At 48.1% G+C, this 24,314-nt stretch overlaps 1 protein-coding gene across 4 annotated transcripts in view; it reads left to right on the plus strand.

The window, feature by feature from the left end:
* The window catches only part of taok2a (TAO kinase 2a), a gene marked incomplete at its 3' end in the record, with an annotated part of 116,647 nt that extends 95,286 nt beyond the window's left edge, over positions 1 to 21,361 (plus strand). For 3 of the 4 annotated variants that reach the window (XM_084326130.1, XM_084326132.1, XM_084326133.1), the window contains 5 exons: positions 4,812 to 5,015; positions 10,834 to 11,073; positions 16,516 to 16,728; positions 18,838 to 19,020; positions 20,330 to 21,361. In XM_084326130.1, coding sequence (XP_084182256.1) covers positions 4,812 to 5,015; positions 10,834 to 11,073; positions 16,516 to 16,728; positions 18,838 to 19,020; positions 20,330 to 21,361 — 1,872 coding nt within the window. The remainder of the gene's footprint in view (positions 1 to 4,811; positions 5,016 to 10,833; positions 11,074 to 16,515; positions 16,729 to 18,837; positions 19,021 to 20,329) is intronic. The other variant, XM_084326131.1, reaches the window with a different exon arrangement.
* Between the last annotated feature and the right edge of the window lie 2,953 nt (positions 21,362 to 24,314).

Below are 24,314 nucleotides of genomic sequence, written 5' to 3' on the forward strand. Positions count from 1 at the left end.
CGGACGAAAATAGGGGACGGACCACTTCCGGTTTGGGCAACTTCCTGTTTGGCAACTTGCCGATCGGCCACCAGGTGGCGGTATTGAAGCGTTGCAGAGTTGTGCAGAGTCCCACAGCATCACCCAAGACTCCGTGGGTGAAATATGAATACCATGACGAAAATATGAAATATTGATCTCAAAGACGCCTTATTGGCAGATTACGCAGATTACGCATGGCGGAGAATGACGTGTTAACACGTCATCGGCGGAGAATGGGTTAATAATAATTATTATAGTTTTTTTCTCTCTGTTGTACCGAACTCGTACCGAACCGTGACCCCAATACCGAGGTACGTACCGAACCGTGGCTTCTGTGTACTGTTACACCCCTAGTGGTGAATATTCTTTGTTTATTTAACCTTTATTTTACCTTTAGTCACTTGAGATCAAATATCTCTTTTTCGAGCAAAGACCTGGCCAAAATGGCAGCAAAACAAAAACAAACAAATACACAAAACACAGACAGAGACATAAAAGGCAAAGTGGGGCAAGGTGGGGCAAAAATTCATTAAAAAAATATGAATATATTTCTAGAGCGTTCTGTCTAATCTCAATAAACTCCAGCAAATCGAGCTTTAATGTATTTCCTTAGAAATCGTTCCATTTGTCGCTTGATTTATGAATCGTTTAAATTTTTTTGAACAAATGTTTTTTTATTTTCCCTTTTTTTACATGAAACAAGACAAACAATACAGTAACAGTAATAATCAACGATAAATCACAGGACAATAACAGAAATAATGACAGTCCAGTAATTAAATCAGAATGAAAGTAGATTAAAAGACACTTGGACTATACATCCACAACATCAGAAAATTCCAAATTTATATGCGTTCCTTTATCTTATCCACCGCAGCTACCCAGACTGCTATGCTGGCTTCATTAACACATAAAATTTGTGCAGTGGATATCTCCAGATAAATCACATCGAGATAGGTGAGAATCCATACCTTCCGGCACATTTTATCCGGTTGAATCCAGCGTGACGCTATCAACTTTTTGGCAGCCGTAAGACCCGCCAAAATGAGTCTCTTTACATGTACAGAGGTCGATAACTGAGAAACATCATTCAACAACAGTACAGAAGGCAGTGTCGGTATGGTCAGAGACAAAAATTCTGATAATTGAGTGGTTACATTTTCCTAGAAAGTCTTAACAGGAGGGCATTCCCAATACATATGCATATATGTACCAATAGCACCGTTTGAACACAAGGAGCATCGAGAGTTCGGTCTGAGACCCATTAGGTGCAATCGTCTAGGGGTCAGGTAAGTCCTATGAACAAAATTAAGATTAATCTGTTGGTGATCTGGGTTGCGTAATGATAGCCGTACATTTTCCCAGACTGCATCCCAATCAAAATCTACTTCCAGGTTTGGGATATCCTTCCTCCAAACCGAGTCTAGGGGAAGGACCTTATATGAGGAAGTAAGTAAGTGGCGATAAAAGTCAGAGACGAAGCCTCTCGACGTCTCCTTGTCATAAAAGAATTTGTGAAATCTGTGGTGCTCAAGTGGAACATCTAATGGGACTCTGTGAGCCTTCAAAGCTGCTCTTATTTGTAGATAGAAGAGATAAGTGGAACTGGTGAGGTCAAATTTGTTGAATATATCTCGATAACTGCGGAGACCATGGTCATCGAAGATATCCCCCAATGTGTGATGTCTTTCTTTTCCCATCCAGGGTATCTGATAGGTTGTTGTTCAATAAGGAGTAAATTGTTATTAAATAGGGGAGAATGCCTGTGCCATTTATGTTGGTTAGTACACGTTTTCTGTGTGTCACGCCATATCCGGATCACATGTGTAATAAGATTTATGAATCGTTTTCAAATAAACGCTAGATTATCAATATTATATGTGTCATCATGCACGAAGAGAAGCGGGGTCTGAAAAATTGCTTCTCCGTACTTTGGTCGGCGCGAACCGCACACACACACACACACACACACACTCGCTCCGATGGCGGTGATAGGAACATCTGATCAACCCAAGATTGGTAACATAGAGTCCTTACCTCACATCTGATGTAATCCAAAAAGATTAATCCAATTCCTGATCGCCATTCCAAATATTGATCGCGTTTATTGATCCAACATTATATGTCCAAAACACATTATCCACGATGCTCCGAGTGTCCCCAAACCGTGTGTTATAAATGTTACTCTTGCCCGAGAAGGAAAACCTGGACCGGACTTCTTAGATCGATGCACAGCCCCAGCCAGAGGGATTCCAATGATGTGCAATACCGGCCGGGAGGCTGCGGTATTTGCCCTTTGCGAGCTCAGACCCATTCCCAATGATAACATCAGGCTGGATGGATGAAAAATGAATGGATATAGCTAATAAAAGAAATAACGATTAAAACCAGAGATTTCTCGGGTTTGGCGCATGGCGAGTTAACCCGAGATATCTCGGGTCTGGCCCCGAATGTGTTAATGAATATAACATCAGTTTTAATACTATAATATTAGTGTAGCCTAATCTTTATCTGCAGCTGTGAAGAAAAACCCCATTGGTTTAAACGGAATGAATAGACACATAAAAAATATATAAATAAATTATTTAAAAAAAAGTTATTAAAAATTAAAATTTTGAATGTTTATTTAGAATTCCAATGCCAACGTAACGAACGAAGGTCCGAACGTTTGAACGTTTGGGCTCAGCCCTAATCTACAGTCAGTCAGCACTAGGACCAGCTCAGAGAGGTACCTACACACCACCAAGGCAAGCAGACTGTGTACATGGCTACCGTAATTCCTCTAATAGTAACCCCGGCTTGTATTTGTTTCAACTGTAGCGGATACCAGGCTTGTATTAGGAGGAGGCCTGTATAAGAGAGAGGCCTATATTTCTAATTTTCAAACAGATCATAATGAATAAATCAACATTTTGTGTCAGTTTGAACCCAGTAAAATGTATTTATGAAATACGGTAGTAAACAGTGCAATTACAGGTGGTCAAAAAAAGTTAAATAAAGTAAAATAGTGCAATCACAATACTGGTATAATAATAATAGTAATAACTTCGTTTTATGCAATTCTGAGGTAGGCTTACTCTCTTGGTAAACATTAACACCATACCATTATGGTATTTACTGCACAGCCAGGCCAGCATATAACAACAATAACAAAATATATTGCCTATGGTAAATCCCTTGAGGGAAATACCGTAATTCCTCTAATATACATGAAACCCGGCTTGTATTAGGAGGCCGGCTTATAATTGCTTAGCTCAACAGCGCACCCGGTCATTAATAGAGACCCGGTTTTTAATTGAATACCGGTTACTATTAGAGGAATTACGGTATTTCATTTTAGTTCAATGTTTTTTAACACACCAAGCATTGCTGCTGCCATCTAGCCAAGTAGGTACCAGCTACGCTTGCTTCGCTGGGTCAGCCTGCCTTGCTAAGCTAGCCTACCTTGCTAAACTAGCGGTAGCAGCATTACTCAGCTTAGCTGGGTCAGCCTACCTTGCTAGCTAGCCTACCCCGCTAAGCTAGGTAGCAGCATTTAATGTGTTAACACATCCAATGCCAAAAACGCTGTACAGCGTTATTGCCCGCCATGCGTTGAATGCCAACAACGCTGTACAGCATTTTTTAGATCAATATTTCATTTTTTTGCCATGGCATTCATAATTCATCCACCCAACCTCCGGTGCTGCAGCGGGACCCAGATTGGGACTGCAACGCCTCAATACCGCCGCCTGGTGGATGGTCGGGCGAGTTACACTCTCAAAACCGGATGGTGTCATCGGTAGGGTTGGGCATAGTTTGGATTCAGATTCTTTGAGGTGCAGGTCAAAACAGGTCACAGCTTATTTCGCAGCGGAATTTTCCAGAACCGGAAGTTAGGAACCGGTTCCTATTAGAACCGGTTTTCGGTGCCCAACCCTAGTCATCGGTGCGTCGAGGACGGGATTCCAGACAAACACTATAGTGCATATGGATCGCTGCCATAACGCAATAATCGATATGATTTCGGCGTTTATTGCGCCATACAAACCGGAAATGGATGTATGAGATCGGCGTCAAATAATTGGGATCTTTCTCATTCAGTCTCATCGGCGCACGGTAAGAGGGCAGTAACGTTATTTTCAACCCGATTGTTTATTCATTTCACTGCAAACCATCTGCTCAACATATCAACCCATAGTAAATAAAGCCATTACTGACGATCAAGGAATTATAAACGACCCCCCCCCCCCCCCCCCTTTTCCTCCACGCATGATGAAGCATAATGTATACCGATCATATACATTTGAATTTTTTAATATAGCGTGTATGGGGAAAAAACGCCAATCGATGGCCTATAACTACTGTTTTTGGAATTACAGCAGAAAAGATTAAAAACATACTTATATTCTCGACGCTAGTAACACAACAATGTATGAATGAAAAAATATAACGTTCCCACATCCTGAACGATAGATAATCGATGTTGAATGGGCCATAGTAATGTATAGCAATACAATTAAAAAAAGGTATAGCCCTGCAAAGAAGGTGAACATCTCCATAGGGTTATAGTGCTGTCAGACTGGCTATATTGATGGATATAACCAGTGGCGGGGAATGTGTTAATGTAGAAGCACACGGTTCATGTGAAGTCCTGTTGTCATGGCACCATGTCTAGCATACTGTGCAGTATATTGAAACGTCTACGCACCACTTCCATGACCACTTCCTGTGCATTCATTCTCTTTGGTTGTAATCCTGATTCCTCCTCCTCCTCCTCCTCCTCCTCCTCCTCCTCCTCCTCCTCTCAGGAGCTGAATGAGAACCAGTCCACCCCTAAGCGGGAGAAGCAGGAGTGGCTGGTGCGCCAGAAGGAGTGTCTGCAGCAGATGCACGCGGAGGAGGAGGCGGGGCTACTGAGGAGACAGCGGCAGTTCTACGAGCTGCAGTGTCGCCAGTACAAGAGGAAGATGCTGCTGGCCCGTCACAGTCTGGAGCAGGACCTGCTCAGAGAGGTAGGTTACAGAGGCTGCTGGCCCGTCACAGTCTGGAGCAGGACCTGCTCAGAGAGGTAGGTTACAGAGGCTGCTGGCCCGTCACAGTCTGGAGCAGGACCTGCTCAGAGAGGTAGGTTACAGAGGCTGCTGGCCCGTCACAGTCTGGAGCAGGACCTGCTCAGAGAGGTAGGTTACAGAGGCTGCTGGCCCGTCACAGTCTGGAGCAGGACCTGCTCAGAGAGGTAGGTTACAGAGGCTGCTGGCCCGTCACAGTCTGGAGCAGGACCTGCTCAGAGAGGTAGGTTACAGAGGCTGCTGGCCCGTCACAGTCTGGAGCAGGACCTGCTCAGAGAGGTAGGTTACAGAGGCTGCTGGCCCGTCACAGTCTGGAGGACAGGACCTGCTCAGAGAGGTAGGTTACAGAGGCTGCTGGCCCGTCACAGTCTGGAGCAGGACCTGCTCAGAGAGGTAGGTTACAGAGGCTGCTGGCCCGTCACAGTCTGGAGCAGGACCTGCTCAGAGAGGTAGGTTACAGAGGCTGCTGGCCCGTCACAGTCTGGAGCAGGACCTGCTCAGAGAGGTAGGTTACAGAGGCTGCTGGCCCGTCACAGTCTGGAGGACAGGACCTCCTCAGAGAGGTAGGTTACAGAGGCTGCTGGCCCGTCACAGTCTGGAGGACAGGACCTGCTCAGAGAGGTAGGTTACAGAGGCTGCTGGCCCGTCACAGTCTGGAGCAGGACCTGCTCAGAGAGGTAGGTTACAGAGGCTGCTGGCCCGTCACAGTCTGGAGCAGGACCTCCTCAGAGAGGTAGGTTACAGAGGCTGCTGGCCCGTCACAGTCTGGAGCAGGACCTGCTCAGAGAGGTAGGTTACAGAGGCTGCTGGCCCGTCACAGTCTGGAGCAGGACCTGCTCAGAGAGGTAGGTTACAGAGGCTGCTGGCCCGTCACAGTCTGGAGCAGGACCTGCTCAGAGAGGTAGGTTACAGAGGCTGCTGGCCCGTCACAGTCTGGAGCAGGACCTGCTCAGAGAGGTAGGTTACAGAGGCTGCTGGCCCGTCACAGTCTGGAGCAGGACCTGCTCAGAGAGGTAGGTTACAGAGGCTGCTGGCCCGTCACAGTCTGGAGGACAGGACCTCCTCAGAGAGGTAGGTTACAGAGGCTGCTGGCCCGTCACAGTCTGGAGCAGGACCTGCTCAGAGAGGTAGGTTACAGAGGCTGCTGGCCCGTCACAGTCTGGAGCAGGACCTGCTCAGAGAGGTAGGTTACAGAGGCTGCTGGCCCGTCACAGTCTGGAGCAGGACCTGCTCAGAGAGGTTAACCAGTCACTCACATTTATTTATATAGCACATTTAGACATGATTTGATTTGATTTGATTTCTTTTTGAAAATACAAGATTACGTCAAAAACGTCAAGGATGCTACACAAAAAAGTCAAGATTTATTCCCATTGTGGTCCTTGGTCTCAGACAGACGAGCGATGCAAAACATGACCACAAATAACAATTTGACAAACTACATAGACATGAAGATTTTAAATGCAGTACAAACGTAGCCACAGGCAACAATGTATCGGACAACATTTTCATGCATTTTTTTGACATTGTCGAGGAGCCATGATTTGACTTTATTCTTAAAATTGTGTCGGCTACTGGTGCATTTTAGCTGTGACGGTAGCAAATTCCAATTTGTGACTCCCCAGAATTTAAAAGAACATTTGCCCATATTAGTTTAGACATGACGCTTGTCAACCAAAGTGCTTCACATAGCTAAGAACAAAGAAAAGTATAGAATAAACAGAAAAAAACAACCAACGGATAGACAAAGGAAACAAAACAACACGTCAACAAGCAAGGCAAGAGTCAGAGTGAGTCAGGGAAGGCCAGGCGGTGTAGGTGGGTTTTGAGTTTAGATTTAAAAGACTCGATGGAGGGGGCAGATTTAATGGACGTGGGGATGCTGTTCCAGAGGTCAGGGGCTGCGACCGCAAAAGCACGTCCCCCCCTAGACTTGAAATTAGGCCTACGGACCCCTGTCAGACTACAGTTAGATAGACCTGCTCAGAGAGGTAGGTTACAGTTAGATAGACCTGCTCAGAGAGGTAGGTTACAGTTAGATAGACCTGCTCAGAGAGGTAGGTTACAGTTAGATAGACCTGCTCAGAGAGGTAGGTTACAGTTAGATAGACCTGCTCAGAGAGGTAGGTTACAGTTAGATAGACCTGCTCAGAGAGGTAGGTTACAGTTAGATAGACCTGCTCAGAGAGGTAGGTTACAGTTAGATAGACCTGCTCAGAGAGGCAGGTTACAGTTAGATAGACCTGCTCAGAGAGGTAGGTTACAGTTAGATAGACCTGCTCAGAGAGGTAGGTTACAGTTAGATAGACCTGCTCAGAGAGGTAGGTTACAGTTAGATAGACCTGCTCAGAGAGGTAGGTTACAGTTAGATAGACCTGCTCAGAGAGGTAGGTTACAGTTAGATAGACCTGCTCAGAGAGGTAGGTTACAGTTAGATAGACCTGCTCAGAGAGGTAGGTTACAGTTAGATAGACCTGCTCAGAGAGGCAGGTTACAGTTAGATAGACCTGCTCAGAGTGGCAGGTTACAGTTAGATAGACCTGCTCAGAGAGGTAGGTTACAGTTAGATAGACCTGCTCAGAGAGGTAGGTTACAGTTAGATAGACCTGCTCAGAGAGGTAGACTGCAGTTAGCAGGACCTGCTCAGAGAGGTAGGTTACAGTTAGATAGACCTGCTCAGAGAGGCAGGTTACAGTTAGATAGACCTGCTCAGAGAGGTAGGTTACAGTTAGATAGACCTGCTCAGAGAGGTAGACTGCAGTTAGATAGACCTGCTCAGAGAGGTAGGTTACAGTTAGATAGACCTGCTCAGAGAGGCAGGTTACAGTTAGATAGACCTGCTCAGAGAGGTAGGTTACAGTTAGATAGACCTGCTCAGAGAGGTAGACTGCAGTTAGATAGACCTGCTCAGAGAGGTAGGTTACAGTTAGATAGACCTGCTCAGAGAGGCAGGTTACAGTTAGATAGACCTGCTCAGAGAGGTAGGTTACAGTTAGATAGACCTGCTCAGAGAGGCAGGTTACAGTTAGATAGACCTGCTCAGAGAGGCAGACTGCAGTTAGATAGACCTGCTCAGAGAGGTAGGTTACAGTTAGATAGACCTGCTCAGAGAGGTAGGTTACAGTTAGATAGACCTGCTCAGAGAGGTAGGTTACAGTTAGATAGACCTGCTCAGAGAGGTAGGTTACAGTTAGATAGACCTGCTCAGAGAGGTAGGTTACAGTTAGATAGACCTGCTCAGAGAGGCAGACTGCAGTTAGATAGACCTGCTCAGAGAGGTAGGTTACAGTTAGATAGACCTGCTCAGAGAGGTAGGTTACAGTTAGATAGACCTGCTCAGAGAGGCAGGTTACAGTTAGATAGACCTGCTCAGAGAGGCAGGTTACAGTTAGCAGGACCTGCTCAGAGAGGTAGGTTACAGTTAGATAGACCTGCTCAGAGAGGTAGGTTACAGTTAGATAGACCTGCTCAGAGAGGTAGGTTACAGTTAGATAGACCTGCTCAGAGAGGTAGGTTACAGTTAGATAGACCTGCTCAGAGAGGTAGACTGCAGTTAGATAGACCTGCTCAGAGAGGTAGGTTACAGTTAGATAGACCTGCTCAGAGAGGCAGGTTACAGTTAGATAGACCTGCTCAGAGAGGCAGGTTACAGTTAGATAGACCTGCTCAGAGAGGCAGGTTACAGTTAGATAGACCTGCTCAGAGAGGCAGGTTACAGTTAGATAGACCTGCTCAGAGAGGCAGGTTACAGTTAGATAGACCTGCTCAGAGAGGTAGGTTACAGTTAGATAGACCTGCTCAGAGAGGTAGGTTACAGTTAGATAGACCTGCTCAGAGAGGCAGGTTACAGTTAGATAGACCTGCTCAGAGAGGCAGGTTACAGTTAGATAGACCTGCTCAGAGAGGCAGGTTACAGTTAGATAGACCTGCTCAGAGAGGCAGGTTACAGTTAGATAGACCTGCTCAGAGAGGTAGGTTACAGTTAGCAGGACCTGCTCAGAGAGGTAGGTTACAGTTAGATAGACCTGCTCAGAGAGGTAGACTTGATTTCTCCATGGAAATTACTAGGGCTGTACCGAATGTCATTTTTTAACATTCGAAGCTTCGATTGAAGTATTCGAACAAAGCTTTGAATGTCTATAAAAAAAAAAGTTTTTTCTCAAACTAAATCCTCAATTTTAATAAAGTGATTAATCTGATTAAATTAGTATTTTTCTTTTATTAAATCAACTTTCTTTAATGAATATAACTCATCAGTTTCGTCAACATAAATAATCCAATAAGGGCACGGTTGGTATGAAAGTGATGGTGACGTCTTATAGTATAATATTATAATATTAGTGTAGCCTAATCTTTAACTGCAACTGTGAAGAAAACCCCCATTGGTTTAAACAGATTGACACAAAAAAAAGATAAAAAGAATTTATAAAAAATTCAAATGTTGATTTAGAATTTGAATGTCAACATTATGATCGAAGCTTCGAAGCATTCGGTACAGCCCTAGAAATGACCAGCTTTCGGATTTTTTGCAATCGGCACTTTGGCGACCCCTAGTGGCTCGGTGTGCATATTTTGTAATACAATATAATCGAATTGAAGGCTTATTTGTTGCCTGTTGATGGCGACAAAATCCGACAAAATCCGTTCAGCGGTTCTCGAGTTACATGCCGGTATTTGAGGCTTGTGCAAAGTACACGGTATTGCGCAAAATACCACTCCCAACTCAGGCTGCAGTAGTTCCGTCAATCTAGATCCGATCTCGAAAATTATTGTGGATCGTTGTAACCAATGAGAGTGGCTTTCCAATGATACCCCACACGAAAAAAAAGAAAACAGGAAGAGCAAAACAGCCGAATGAATTGAAGTCTGAGAAAACTGAGTTTTTCTTTGTACACAGTTTACCAAAATCACTCCTAATCACTCATTTCTGAATGGATCTTTATGAAATTTGGATATGTACTACATAAGGCTTCAGGCTATGGCTCCGTCTGGATTTGTAAGCCATACCACCTTCTGGGGAAATACTAGGGGTGGGGGGAAAATACGTAGTAGTATTGCGACTTTGCGTGGCGATACTGTATCGATACAGGGACGCCAAGTATCGATATTTAATTATGCATAAAAAAAGAAAAAAAATCTTAATTTTTTTGTATAGGGAAGTTGCATTGTTCATTTCAATACCTGTAATAGTACAGTAGTCTACACACACACACATGTGCATTCAGTTAAGTTGGAATATGACTGTAATACAAACAGTTCAGTTTGTCAGGTACATGCAACACAGATTACTAGGGGTGCACGATATTGATTTTTTTGACCCCGATATCGATACCGATAACTTTCTGCTCCTCAAGGTCGATACCGATAACCGATATATATATATTTATTGTATTATAATCTTTTATTTTTTTATGTATATTCCTGTAGTTTTGACCTAACCAGATTTATCATGACATGAGCGTTACTACTATGAACAAAACAAAGCCAAGAGAACAGTTTTGACTTTTCAAATAAAGTGACTATATTTATTTGTCCAAATATTTTTTACCAACCCATCTTTCACTATATTTGATATAAAGCAAGCCTAAAAACGTGTTTTATATTCCTAAATGTACCAAAAGCTACTAAATAGCACTGGTGAATGTTTTATTATATCAAGTTTTATCAATGCTGCAAACATTGGGAAGAACTTTAGGAAAATGTTCCCTAATTCCTGACGCCCTAGCATACATGAGCTTTAACTGCCCCCCCCCCCTCCCAGGACCTGAACAAGAAGCAGACCCAGAAGGACCTGGAGTGCGCCATGCTGCTGCGGCACCACGAGTCCACCCAGGAGCTGGAGTTCCGGCAGCTGGCCTCGGTGCAGCGCACGCGCGCCGAGCTGATCCGCACGCAGCACCAGACGGAGCTCACCAACCAGATGGAGTACAACAAGCGGCGCGAGCAGGAGCTGCGGCAGAAGCACACGGTGGAGGTGCGACAGCAGCCCAAGAGCCTGAAGGTACGACGCCGCTGGCTTTCTGATGATGCCGTGTTCACGTCTGAACGCCCACGGATAGTCCCGACTTTCTGGTGCCGTGTTCACGTCTGAACGCCCACGGATAGTCCCGACTTTCTGATGCCGTGTTCACGTCTGAACGCCCACGGATAGTCCCGACTTTCTGGTGCCGTGTTCACGTCTGAACGCCCACGGATAGTCCCGACTTTCTGATGCCGTGTTCACGTCTGAACGCCCACGGATAGTCCCGACTTTCTGATGCCGTGTTCACGTCTGAACGCCCACGGATAGTCCCGACTTTCTGGTGCCGTGTTCACGTCTGAACGCCCACGGATAGTCCCGACTTTCTGGTGCCGTGTTCACGTCTGAACGCCCACGGATAGTCCCGACTTTCTGATGCCGTGTTCACGTCTGAACGCCCACGGATAGTCCCGACTTTCTGGTGCCGTGTTCACGTCTGAACGCCCACGGATAGTCCCGACTTTCTGATGCCGTGTTCACGTCTGAACGCCCACGGATAGTCCCGACTTTCTGATGCCGTGTTCACGTCTGAACGCCCACGGATAGTCCCGACTTTCTGGTGCCGTGTTCACGTCTGAACGCCCACGGATAGTCCCGACTTTCTGATGCCGTGTTCACGTCTGAACGCCCACGGATAGTCCCGACTTTCTGGTGCCGTGTTCACGTCTGAACGCCCACGGATAGTCCCGACTTTCTGGTGCCGTGTTCACGTCTGAACGCCCACGGATAGTCCCGACTTTCTGGTGCCGTGTTCACGTCTGAACGCCCACGGATAGTCCCGACTTTCTGGTGGACCACATGTCAGAATGATACATTGTTTGATTTTGGTTTGCGTTCACACACTGCCCTTTTTTGAGCGAACCTAATTTGTAGTTGAAAAACTCACTAAAACCTAACAATAGGGAAAAAAGCTCCACAGGCAGTGTGGAGGAGAGAAACCTTAGAAGGGCCGTTCAAGGGGGGATCTCCCTTCTTAGATGTTGGTGATAGTAGTGTTGCAGACGGACAGTTGGTAAGCATGCACTCATGTGTGTGGTGAAACACAGATGAGTGCATGCAATAGCAACTGTACATTTTGAAAAATTAAAGATAGAGTTGATAGCGGATCTATTTGAGGCACAGGGGCGGCGCAGAGAGGGTCACGTCCTCCCCGTCTTAGTCACGGGACATTCAACACTCCGGTCGTTGCTCAGGGACAGCCGGAGACAGGGAGATAGGGGGTGGCGCAGAGAGGGTCGCGAACTCCCCGACATCATCGCGGGACATCCGGCACTCCGGTCACCACTACGAGACCTCCGGAGACAGGGGGGCACGCAGAGGGGGTCGCAATCTCCCGGCCTTCGTCACGGGACGTCCAACACTCCGGACAACACTCCAGGACAGCAAGTCATAGGAAGACAGGGAGACGGGACAGGCGTTAGACAGCTCATGAGATTGTAGTAGGCGGACATAGCAATAGATACAAGTGGTAGGCATATATGTGAATGGAGTAGATATATGAAGTAAGCGTATTATGTGAATAGAATAGAAGAGTTAGAGAGTTCCCATGTTTGTGGTGCTGCAAAGGAGCAGACATGTAGTACCCTGTAGTGCCATGTAGTACCCCGTAGTGCCATGTAGTACCCTATAGTACCCCATAGTGCCATGTAGTACCCCGTAGTATCCTGTAGTACCCTGTAGTGCCATGTAGTACCCTGTGGTGCCTTGTGGTACCATGTAGTACCCCGTAGTGCCATGTAGTTCCATGTAGAGCTATGTAAGCCATGTAGTACCCTGTAATGCCATGCAGTACCATGTAGTACTCTGTGGTACCATGTAGTACCCTGTACCCTAACTAAACTACCCTATAGTAAACTACCCAGTGGTACCATGTAGTACCCTGTACCATAACTAAACTACACAGATTAATCTAAAGGTCAGTCCCCGACCAGGTGAGATCAAGGTAGGTTGAAGGAGAGAGAGAAAAGATGAGTCTTAAGCAGGGATTTAAAAGCTTCGACAGAGCAGGCGCCCCTGATGACGGCAGGTAATTTGTTCCACAGGTAGGGAGCGCGGTAGACAAAGGCTCTGTGGCCGGCGGATTTCTTTTTAACCCTAGGGGTCGATAGAAGCCCCGCATTTTGTGAGCGCAGAGCACGAGCGGGCGAGTATCGGGAGATGAGATCGGATAGATAGATAACTACTGTTATCATCTTATCTTAGGCAGAGGTTACACCTTTCGTATCATCTTCGTATTGTTTTCTTATGCGTATCGCCGCGACGTCGTGCGCCTGAGTCACACTTTCGTTTTTTTTTTCGTTTTTGTCAGCCAAGCACACTGATGTAGTACACTGCCAAAGCAGTAGGTGGCAGTAGGTGGCAAACATGAAGGCAATTTCAACCAATCAGAACGAATGTGCCAATACACTTCCTGGTGGAAGCTCCAGCAAAGAAATGTCAATAAGGCAGGCGCCTATGCCGCGCCACCATCTTGCTTGCTCACTCAATGCAGCAATTCTTTTTTCAGCAAAGCCTAATAAAAGTGCAATAAACAAAACGGATACATTCACTGTGTGTTCTGCCTGTCATTTGTTGATGAAACAAAACTAACATCAACACAAGTGACCACCAAGAGCAGATAGTTTAGTCTAAAAACGATCGGTAGCATTGTTAGCTGCATGCTAACGTCAATGGAGTATGCCATTATAACAATATAGCATTGTGGCTAGAAGCTAACGTTAGCTCACGCTACTTAGCCAGCACGAAACTGATGATATCGCGAGCTATCAGTAGTTAGATAACATTAGAGACAACGCTGTGTGTATTAAACAAAGGTGAATAGATGACTGGGCCATTTTGTTTAATGCTTGTTAAGTTGAAAGAGGAACTCTGAGCTAACAGGGTCTGAATCCTGATAGCTCACGTTAGCCAGTTCATGCAATCGGTAATGCTAGCAGAATGAATGGATGTAAACTTTATTTAACATATTGCATATGGGTACAATACAATACGGCTCAATACAAACAATTGTTAAGGGAATGCAGACTGTTGTAGCTTGGACTGGGGTCCTTATAACAATAACTTGACAACACATGGTAGCTGAAGCTATTTGGGACACGGAGCTCTGTCCCAAACACACACACTGTACACAGGAAGGGCACGCAGATGGTATCTACTGCGCATGGGCGTTTTCGCAACAACTGCTCCGTGCTGACTACACGCTGTATTCCTGGCGTTTTTTTTGCGTATCTCCAAACGCAAACACAATTTTGCGTTTCAGCCGTATCCACAAAAAAACGCCAAAAAACGCGTTTCTGTGTAGATAGGACATGATACGTCGTCAAAAACGTATAAAAAAACGCCAGGAATACACTAGTCTAACCTCAGCCTTAGTCCAACTAGAGGCTTCTTACTACTGTTATCATCTTATCTTAGTCCAACTAGAGGCTTCTTACTACTGTTATCATCTTATCTTAGTCCAACTAGAGGCTTCTTACTACTGTTATCATCTTATCTTAGTCCAACTAGAGGCTTCTTACTACTGTTATCATCTTATCTCAGTCCAACTAGAGGCTTCTTACTACTGTTATCATCTTATCTTAGGCTGAGGTTACACCTTTCGTATCATCTTCGTATTGTTTTCTTATACGCATCGCCGCGTATCGCCGCGACGTCATGCGCCTCGAGTCACACTTTCGTTTTTTTTTCGTTTTTGTCAGCCAAGCACACTGATGTAGTACACTGCCAAAGCAGTAGGTGGCAGTAGGTGGCAAACATGAAGGCAATTTCAACCAATCAGAACGAATGTGCCAATACACTTCCTGGTGGAAGCTCCACCAAAGAAATGTCAATAAGGCAGCCTATGCCGCGCCACCATCTTGTTTACTCAATGCAGCAATAATTTTCCAGCAAAGCCTAATAAAAGTGCAATAAACAAAACGGATACATTCACTGTGTGTTCTGCTTGTCATTTGTTGATGAAACAAAACTAACATCAACACAAGTGACCACCAAGAGCGGATAGTTTTAGTCTAAAAAACGCTCGGTAGCATTGTTAGCTGCATGCTAACGTCAATGGAGTATGCCATTATAACAATATAGCATTGTGGCTAGAAGCTAACGTTAGCTCACGCTACTTAGCCAGCAACAAAACTGATGATATCGCGAGCTATCAGTAGTTAGATAACATTAGAGACAACGCTGTGTGTATTAAACAAAGGTGAATAGATGACTGGGCCATTTTGTTTAATGCTTGTTAAGTTGAAAGAGGAACTCTGAGCTAACAGGGTCTGAATCCTGATAGCTCACGTTAGCCAGCTGCTCATGCTATCGGTAATGCTAGCAGAATGAATGGATGTAAACTTTATTTAACATATTGCATATGGGTACAATACAATACGGCTCAATACAAACAATTGTTAAGGGAATGCAGACTGTTGTAGCTTGGACTGGGGTCCTTATAACAATAACTTGACAACACATGGTAGCTGAAGCTATTTGGGACACGGAGCTCTGTCCCAAACACACACACTGTTGTCATTGTCACCGGAAGGGCACGCAGATGGTATCTACTGCGCATGGGCGTTTTCGCAAACAACGGCTAGCGTGCTGACTACACGCTGTTGTCGACTCGTTTTTTTTTCGTATCTCCAAACGCAAACACAATTTTGCGTTTCAGCCGTATCCACAAAAAAACGCCAAAAAACGCGTTTCTGTGTAGATAGGACATCATACGTCGTCAAAAACGTATAAAAAAAACGCCAGGAATACACTAGTCTAACCATAGCCTTAGTCCAACTAGAGGCTTCTTACTACTGTTATCATCTTATCTTAGTCCAACTAGAGGCTTCTTACTACTGTTATCATCTTATCTTAGTCCAACTAGAGGCTTCTTACTACTGTTATCATCTTATCTTAGTCCAACTAGAGGCTTCTTACTACTGTTATCATCTTATCTTAGTCCAACTAGAGGCTTCTTACTACTGTTATCATCTTATCTTAGTCCAACTAGAGGCTTCTTACTACTGTTATCATCTTATCTTAGTCCAACTAGAGGCTTCTTACTACTGTTATCATCTTATCTTAGTCCAACTAGAGGCTTCTTACTACTGTTATCATCTTATCTCAGTCCAACTCGAGGCTTCTTACTACTGTTATCATCTTATCTTAGTCCAAATAGAGGCTTCTTACTACTGTTATCATCTTATCTTAGTCCAACTAGAGGCTTCTTACTACTGTTATCATCTTATCTTAGTCCAACTAGAGGCTTCTTACTACTGTTATCATCTTATCTTAGTCCAACTAGAGGCTTCTTACTACTGTTATCATCTTATCTCAGTCCAACTCGAGGCTTCTTCACTCTTCACTATGTCCCACGTCACCACCAGGGGGCCAGTACCCAGAGTGCACCCTCAGTTCACCCGACTCCCCTTCTTCTTCCCGCAGACCAAAGAGCTGCAGATCAAGCGGCAGTTCCAGGACACGTGTAAGATCCAGACGCGGCAGTACAAGGCCCTGCGCAACCACCTGCTGGAGAGCACTCCCAAGGCCGACCACAAGGCGGTGCTCAAGAGGCTGAAGGAGGAGCAGACGCGTAAGCTGGCCATCCTGGCCGAGCAGTACGACCACTCCATCAACGACATGCTGTCCACACAGGCTGTGAGTAAGGCAAGGAAACCTACCGCACACCGGCTACACAGCTTCCTGTCCCCCTGGACACAACTTCCTGTCCCCCAGGACACAGCTTCCTGTCCCCAGGACACCCCTTCCTGTCCCCAGGACACCCCTTCCTGTCCCCAGGACACCCCTTCCTGTCCCCCAGGACACAGCTTCCTGTCCCCAGGACACCCCTTCCTGTCCCCAGGACACCCCTTCCTGTCCCCAGGACACCCCTTCCTGTCCCCCTTCCTGTCCCCCAGGACACCCCTTCCTGTCCCCAGGACACCCCTTCCTGTCCCCAGGACACCCCTTCCTGTCCCCCAGGACACCCCTTCCTGTCCCCCAGGACACAGCTTCCTGTCCCCAGGACACCCCTTCCTGTCCCCCAGGACACAGCTTCCTGTCCCCAGGACACCCCTTCCTGTCCCCAGGACACCCCTTCCTGTCCCCAGGACACCCCTTCCTGTCCCCAGGACACCCCTTCCTGTCCCCAGGACACCCCTTCCTGTCCCCCAGGACACCCCTTCCTGTCCCCAGGACACCCCTTCCTGTCCCCCAGGACACCCCTTCCTGTCCCCAGGACACCCCTTCCTGTCCCCCAGGACACCCCTTCCTGTCCCCCAGGACACCCCTTCCTGTCCCCAGGACACCCCTTCCTGTCCCCCAGGACACCCCTTCCTGTCCCCAGGACACCCCTTCCTGTCCCCAGGACACCCCTTCCTGTCCCCCAGGACACCCCTTCCTGTCCCCAGGACACCCCTTCCTGTCCCCAGGACACCCCTTCCTGTCCCCAGGACACCCCTTCCTGTCCCCAGGACACCCCTTCCTGACCCCCAGGACACCCCTTCCTGTCCCCAGGACACCCCTTCCTGTCCCCAGGACACCCCTTCCTGACCCCCAGGACACCCCTTCCTGTCCCCCAGGACACCCCTTCCTGTCCCCCAGGACACCCCTTCCTGTCCCCAGGACACCCCTTCCTGTCCCCAGGACACCCCTTCCTGACCCCCAGGACACCCCTTCCTGTCCCCAGGACACCCCTTCCTGTCCCCAGGACACCCCTTCCTGTCCCCAGGACACCCCTTCCTGTCCCCAGGACACCCCTTCCTGACCCCCAGGACACCCCTTCCTGTCCCCAGGACACCCCTTCCTGTCCCCAGGACACCCCTTCCTGACCCCCAGGACACCCCTTCCTGTCCCCAGGACACCCCTTCCTGTCCCCAGGACACCCCTTCCTGTCCCCCAGGACACCCCTTCCTGTCCCCAGGACACCCCTTCCTGTCCCCAGGACACCCCTTCCTGTCCCCAGGACACCCCTTCTTGACCCCCAGGACACCCCTTCCTGTCCCCAGGACACCCCTTCCTGTCCCCAGGACACCCCTTCCTGTCCCCAGGACACCCCTTCTTGACCCCCAGGACACCCCTTCCTGTCCCCAGGACACCCCTTCCTGTCCCCAGGACACCCCTTCCTGTCCCCAGGACACCCCTTCCTGTCCCCAGGACACCCCTTCCTGTCCCCAGGACACCCCTTCTTGACCCCCAGGACACCCCTTCCTGTCCCCCAGGACACCCCTTCCTGTCCCCTGGACACAACTTCCTGTCCCCAGGACACCCCTTCCTGTCCCCAGGACACCCCTTCCTGACCCCCAGGACACCCCTTCCTGTCCCCAGGACACCCCTTCCTGACCCCCAGGACACCCCTTCCTGTCCCCCAGGACACCCCTTCCTGTCCCCTGGACACAACTTCCTGTCCCCCAGGACACCCCTTCCTGTCCCCTGGACACAACTTCCTGTCCCCCAGGACACCCCTTCCTGTCCCCAGGACACCCCTTCCTGTCCCCAGGACACCCCTTCCTGTCCCCAGGACACCCCTTCTTGACCCCCAGGACACCCCTTCCTGTCCCCCAGGACACCCCTTCCTGTCCCCAGGACACCCCTTCCTGTCCCCAGGACACCCCTTCCTGTCCTACACCCCAATACACACTGTGTTTAATGTAAATGTGTATACACCTCCAAGAGGAGGTAACCATAAATAACAATGTGTAATATAGTCAGTAACCAGTGTTTGAGTGGAGGTGCTCTCCTGACTCCTGGCTCCTCCCCCCCCCACAGCTGCGTCTGGACGAGACCCAGGAGGCGGAGTACCAGGTGCTGAGGATGCAGCTGCAGCAGGAGCTGGAGCTGCTGAACGCCTACCAGAGCAAGATCAAGATCCACACGGACTCGCAGCACGAGCGCGAGGCCCGGGACCTGGAGCAGCGCGTGTCCATCCGCCGGGCGCTGCTGGAGCAGAGGGTACCTTCCTCCTCTCAGACCTCCTAGTAGTAGTAGTTTATTAGTAGTGTTAGTACTAGTGGTAGTCGTTTATTTGTCACGTATAACGTACAGGTACATTACAGTGAGATGCTTGGTTCATACACATACAGCTCTCTCGTTACAGTTTTTGAGGCTTGGTAAACCACACATCCCTTGGTCGTGTCGTAGTTGTTATTTATTGTAGTTATATGACTTTGTGTGTGTACTGTATTTTATATTTCTTTTAGTATTTCTGTTTTTGTATTGTACAGTACTTTGTACAACTTCGGTTGATTCTAAATGTGCTATATAAATAAAGTTGACCTTGACCTATGTTAGATTTCGACCATAATCAGCCAGTATCACCTCTTCATCTGTGTTCGTGTAGTTTCTGCGTTGTGTTTATCTCTCTCTCCGAAGTCGACCTTCTCATACTGGCTGTACATCGATGTCATCCCCCTTATATGCAATCCGTAATCATAAGAATTCGACACTGGCAACGTGATACCTTTCTTGGAAAAACTTTGTTTATTCCATAAACAAAGCCTCGTAATCAGATGTAAACCAGTTCTGTATTGTCCTTGAAAAGTCCTAATTAATTCGTCTCCACCGTCTCTCCTCTCATTAGTCCGATGGTTCTGGGCCTTGTCGTAGCCAACCACCATTTTCCTGTTAGCCAAAGCTAATGATGATGTGTCATATTCCCTTCCCCCACCCAGCGAGGGTGGGGATGGATGAAAGTCTCTGATCCACGTCTGCTCGCGTCAGCTTCGTGTCTAGATCTAACCTTACCCGGAAGAAACTCACATCTCATAACATTCTCCCCATAACAACGACAGGCCCGCCCCCTCTTCTCGTTACTATGTGACACGCTCTCTTTGACAACTGGTCCTTTGACCCAAATCACTATAGCAACGGCTCTCTGACCAAAACCCTGCCTGCTCTTCGTGCTTATCTCGATTGTTGTTGTTACAAGCTGCCGAACGACCTCGGAGCCACACACTCTGCTTGCTACCGTGGAGACACAGAACTGACTGCCCTACTTTCAAGATCTATAGATCAGTCTGAGTAGATGCTGTCACCCACCGATATATATACATTATATACACATTGAAAAACATAGACATCCTTCACCTAGTAATAATGGCACACATAAATTCACAAACATGAGCATTTGTTGATGCATGCAGGACTAGTCTTGAGACCGATGTGTGTGTATCTCCGCTGCCATGTTAGGCTAACCATGAATCTAGAAGAGAACGGTAAACACTGTTGTTGTTGTTGTTTTCTCTCCCCGCTGTGTCTCCAGATCGAGGAGGAGATGCTCTCGCTGCAGAACGAGCGCTCGGAGCGCATCCGCACACTGCTGGAGCGCCAGGCGCACGAGATCGAGGCCTTCGACTCGGAGAGCATGCGGCTGGGCTTCAGCAACATGGCGCTGACTGGGATCCCGGCCGAGGCCTTCAACCAGGGCTACCCCGCCCCCAGCCCCTCCCCGGGGCCTGCCGGCTGGCCCCCGCGGCCCGTGCCGCGCTCCGGGGGCCACTGGAGCCACAGCGTGCACAACTCGGCGGCTCCGCCCTCCTGGCGCAGCCAGAACAGCAGCGGGGGGGGAGGAGGAGGAGGAGGAGGAGGAGGAGGAGGAGGAGGAGGCTTTAGCCGCACAGAGTCCATCGCTCAGGCCCACGTTCTCCAGGTCCGAGACGGAGAGCTGCACCTGAGCAGCAGGGCACACCCGTCGTCCTCTCACCACCCGTCGTCCTCTCACCACCCGTCGTCCTCTCACCACCCGTCCTCCTCTCACCACCACCACCAGCACCACCCACAGCAGCCTCAGCAGCCGCCACTCTACCTCCCGCAGCACTACCAGCACCACCAGAGCACGCCACAGCTGTACCGAGACGGCCCCGACGGCAGGGAGCGTGAGCGGGGCCGGGAGTGGGCCGGCGGCGGAGGAGGCGGAGGCCAGTACTCCCACCACGCCGCCCAGGGCCACGGCCACCATCACCACCACCACCACCACCACCACCTGTCCTCGCACGCCTCCGCCCAGTCCCTGGCCCTGCTGCCGCCCCCGCCCCCGCCACCCCCCATCTCCCTCTCCTCCTCCTCCCCGCCCTCCTCCTCCTCTTCCTCCTCCTCCCAGGGCGGCTACGGCGGGGGGGGGGGCCTCGGGCTGCGGGGCCCGGGCCTCATGGCTCTCAGGAACAGCCCCCAGCCGCTGCGGAGGACGGCGTCCGGGGGGCCGGGGGCCGGCGCCGGGGGCAGCGAGGGGGGGCTCAGCCGCAGCACGTCCGTCACCTCGCACATCTCCAACGGGTCGCACCTCTCCTACTCCTAGGGGCCCGGGGGAGCCGTGGGCAGGGGGGGGGCTCCATCACATTCTAATGATGACGCAACAGCGGCTCCTGCTGCTGGAATGTATCCTAGTACAGAATTCCCAAACGGAACTGAAAACCTGCACCTGAAAGAGTTAAAAGGGGGGTCAGGTGTTGCAGCCCCTGAACGAGTTAAAAGGGGGGTCAGGTGTTGCAGCCCCTGAACGAGTTAAAAGGGGGGGGTCGGTGTTGCAGCCCCTGAACGAGTTAAAAGGGGGGGGGTCAGGTGTTGCAGCCCCTGAACGAGTTAAAAGGGGGGGGTCGGTGTTGCAGCCCCTGAACGAGTTAAAAGGGGGGGGGTCGGTGTTGCAGCCCCTGAACGAGTTAAAAGGGGGGGGTCGGTGTTGCAGCCCCTGAACGAGTTAAAAGGGGGGGGTCGGTGTTGCAGCCCCTGAACGAGTTAAAAGGGGGGGGTCGGGTGTTGCAGCCCCTGAACGAGTTAAAAGGGGGGGGGTCAGGTGTTGCAGCCCCTGAACGAGTTAAAAGGGGGGGGGGGGTCGGTGTTGCAGCCCCTGAACGAGTTAAAAGGGGGGGGTCAGGTGTTGCAGCCCCTGAACGAGTTAAAAGGGGGGGGTCGGTGTTGCAGCCCCTGAACGAGTTAAAGGGGGGGGGGTCGGTGTTGCAGCCCCTGAACGAGTTAAAAGGGGGGGGTCGGGTGTTGCAGCCCCTGAACGAGTTAAAAGGGGGGGGTCGGTGTTGCAGCCCCTGAACGAGTTAAAAGGGGGGGGTCAGGTGTTGCAGCCCCTGAACGAGTTAAAAGGGGGGGGTCGGTGTTGCAGCCCCTGAACGAGTTAAAAGGGGGGGGTCGGGTGTTGCAGCCCCTGAACGAGTTAAAAGGGGGGGGGTCGGTGTTGCAGCCCCTGAACGAGTTAAAAGGGGGGGGGGGGGGTCGGTGTTGCAGCCCTTCTATAGGGAGGTGTAGTCTGACGTCACTGGTTGTTCCACCCGTACAGGGCTTCATCATTGGGAAAATGGATTATCGGCTATTGTAACAATTCTGCCGCATGGACATTGAAAAGCTTTCCATTTTTGCACAAAATGAGTTCCCTTCTATCACTAAAATTGTTGTTTAAACATTTTTCGTTGAAAGAAAATTTCGGGAATTTATTTTTTTATGATTAATTGCGAATATTTTCATGTTGAGCTATAGATTGTGGATGAATAAGCACAGAAAGGTACACCATGCCAATGTTAATGCTTTATTTGTTTTAAACGAGGCGATTTAGAAATGGGCAATGGGGAAATACGTTGCATTGGACAGAGGGTGGAACACGAAAAACGGCAATGACGTAACCACTACACCTCCCTATTGAGGGGAACTTTGTAACCTTTTAATTTGATCTGCATCGAGTCGTAGGACTAGAAACACAAGTACTTTATTCATTGTCAGCCCCCCAACACAAACGCACACACAAACTAATTGGTACTCTCTCTTGGTGAAGCGATCAGGGATTGGCTGTGGCCTGGCCTAATTACTCCACGAGGCACAAAGACGGTTAGGAAGGGTGTCTTGGAACGACGTGGCTAGAGGGCACCTGCGTTCCGTGGAATGCATTATAACTTTGGGAATTGGTGGATCACACAAATGTTTTTTATTCATCTCTATTTTAGGTTACGTTGTGGCATGGTGGTTACGGTTAAGGTAAGGGTTATATAAACTGAGGTTAAGGGAAGGGTTTATAAACTGAGGTTAAGGGTTTGGTTTATAAACTGAGGTTAAGGGTTTGGTTTATAAACTGAGGTTAAGGGAAGGGTTTGGTTTATAAACTGAGGTTAAGGGTTTGGTTTATAAACTGAGGTTAAGGGAAGGGTTTATAAACTGAGGTTAAGGGTTTGGTTTATAAACTGAGGTTAAGGGAAGGGTTTGGTTTATAAACTGAGGTTAAGGGAAGGGTTTATAAACTGAGGTTAAGGGAAGGGTTTGGTTTATAAACTGAGGTTAAGGGTTTGGTTTATAAACTGAGGTTAAGGGAAGGGTTTATAAACTGAGGTTAAGGGAAGGGTTTGGTTTATAAACTGAGGTTAAGGGTTTGGTTTATAAACTGAGGTTAAGGGTTTGGTTTATAAACTGAGGTTAAGGTAAGGGTTCGGTTTATGAACACATTTTAAAGTGAAAAGTACGAAATGCAGATGCCTTCTAGCCATGACCAACTTCAATGGGATTGAAATATTCTAGCTCAAGCTTGTTGGTGTTGTAGTGTCTTTGATTAAGAGTAGCTAGCGTTAGCGCTACCATTTGGTTTTCTAACCGCAAAAGAGGATGTTTTAGACACTTGGCATCGTGGAGGACTGATGACGGCAATATTTAACACGGTCCCCCATTCAATTCTGATTTATTTTAGGCAAATATTTGATACATGGAATTATATTTTAAGATTAGTTCAATTTGATGGATTTCTTTTTTATTTAAAAATGTAATAGTTCTAACAAATATGATGGGATGTAATTCAGTCAACAATAATTGAACACATTTACGTAATACTTTAAAGTTACACTGAGTTATTAGTTCACAGGACACATTATTTATGAGTTAATGCTAAATGTAAAAACTTACATTTCCATTCCAGTTTTACAGACCGAAACTGTTTCAGTGAATGCAAAGCCAACGGATGGTGTGAGAACAGAGCAGTTTATTACAGTCCAAGAAGAGAGCAGTATGTTCGATGCGCCATAGGTTTTTCATCATCTAGAGAAAACTAGTGAAAGCCCACCCCACACACACACACACACACCGTTGAGTATTAGTGATCTGCAGAGTGTGCCACAGAGTGGTTGGTTTTAAGAGTCATTATCACGTTTCCAAGCAATGACGTCGAGGGGAACAAGCTGTGGAGAGAGAGAGCTTTGATTCTTGACTAGCGGTGCTTTAAAAAGAACCACTGTATTTATGTAAATAACTCTTTTTTTTAATTGTAA

The sequence above is a fragment of the Notolepis coatsorum genome (genome assembly GCF_963971535.1).
Source record: "Notolepis coatsorum genome assembly, chromosome: 12".
NCBI classification, from domain to species: Eukaryota; Metazoa; Chordata; class Actinopteri; order Aulopiformes; family Paralepididae; genus Notolepis; species Notolepis coatsorum.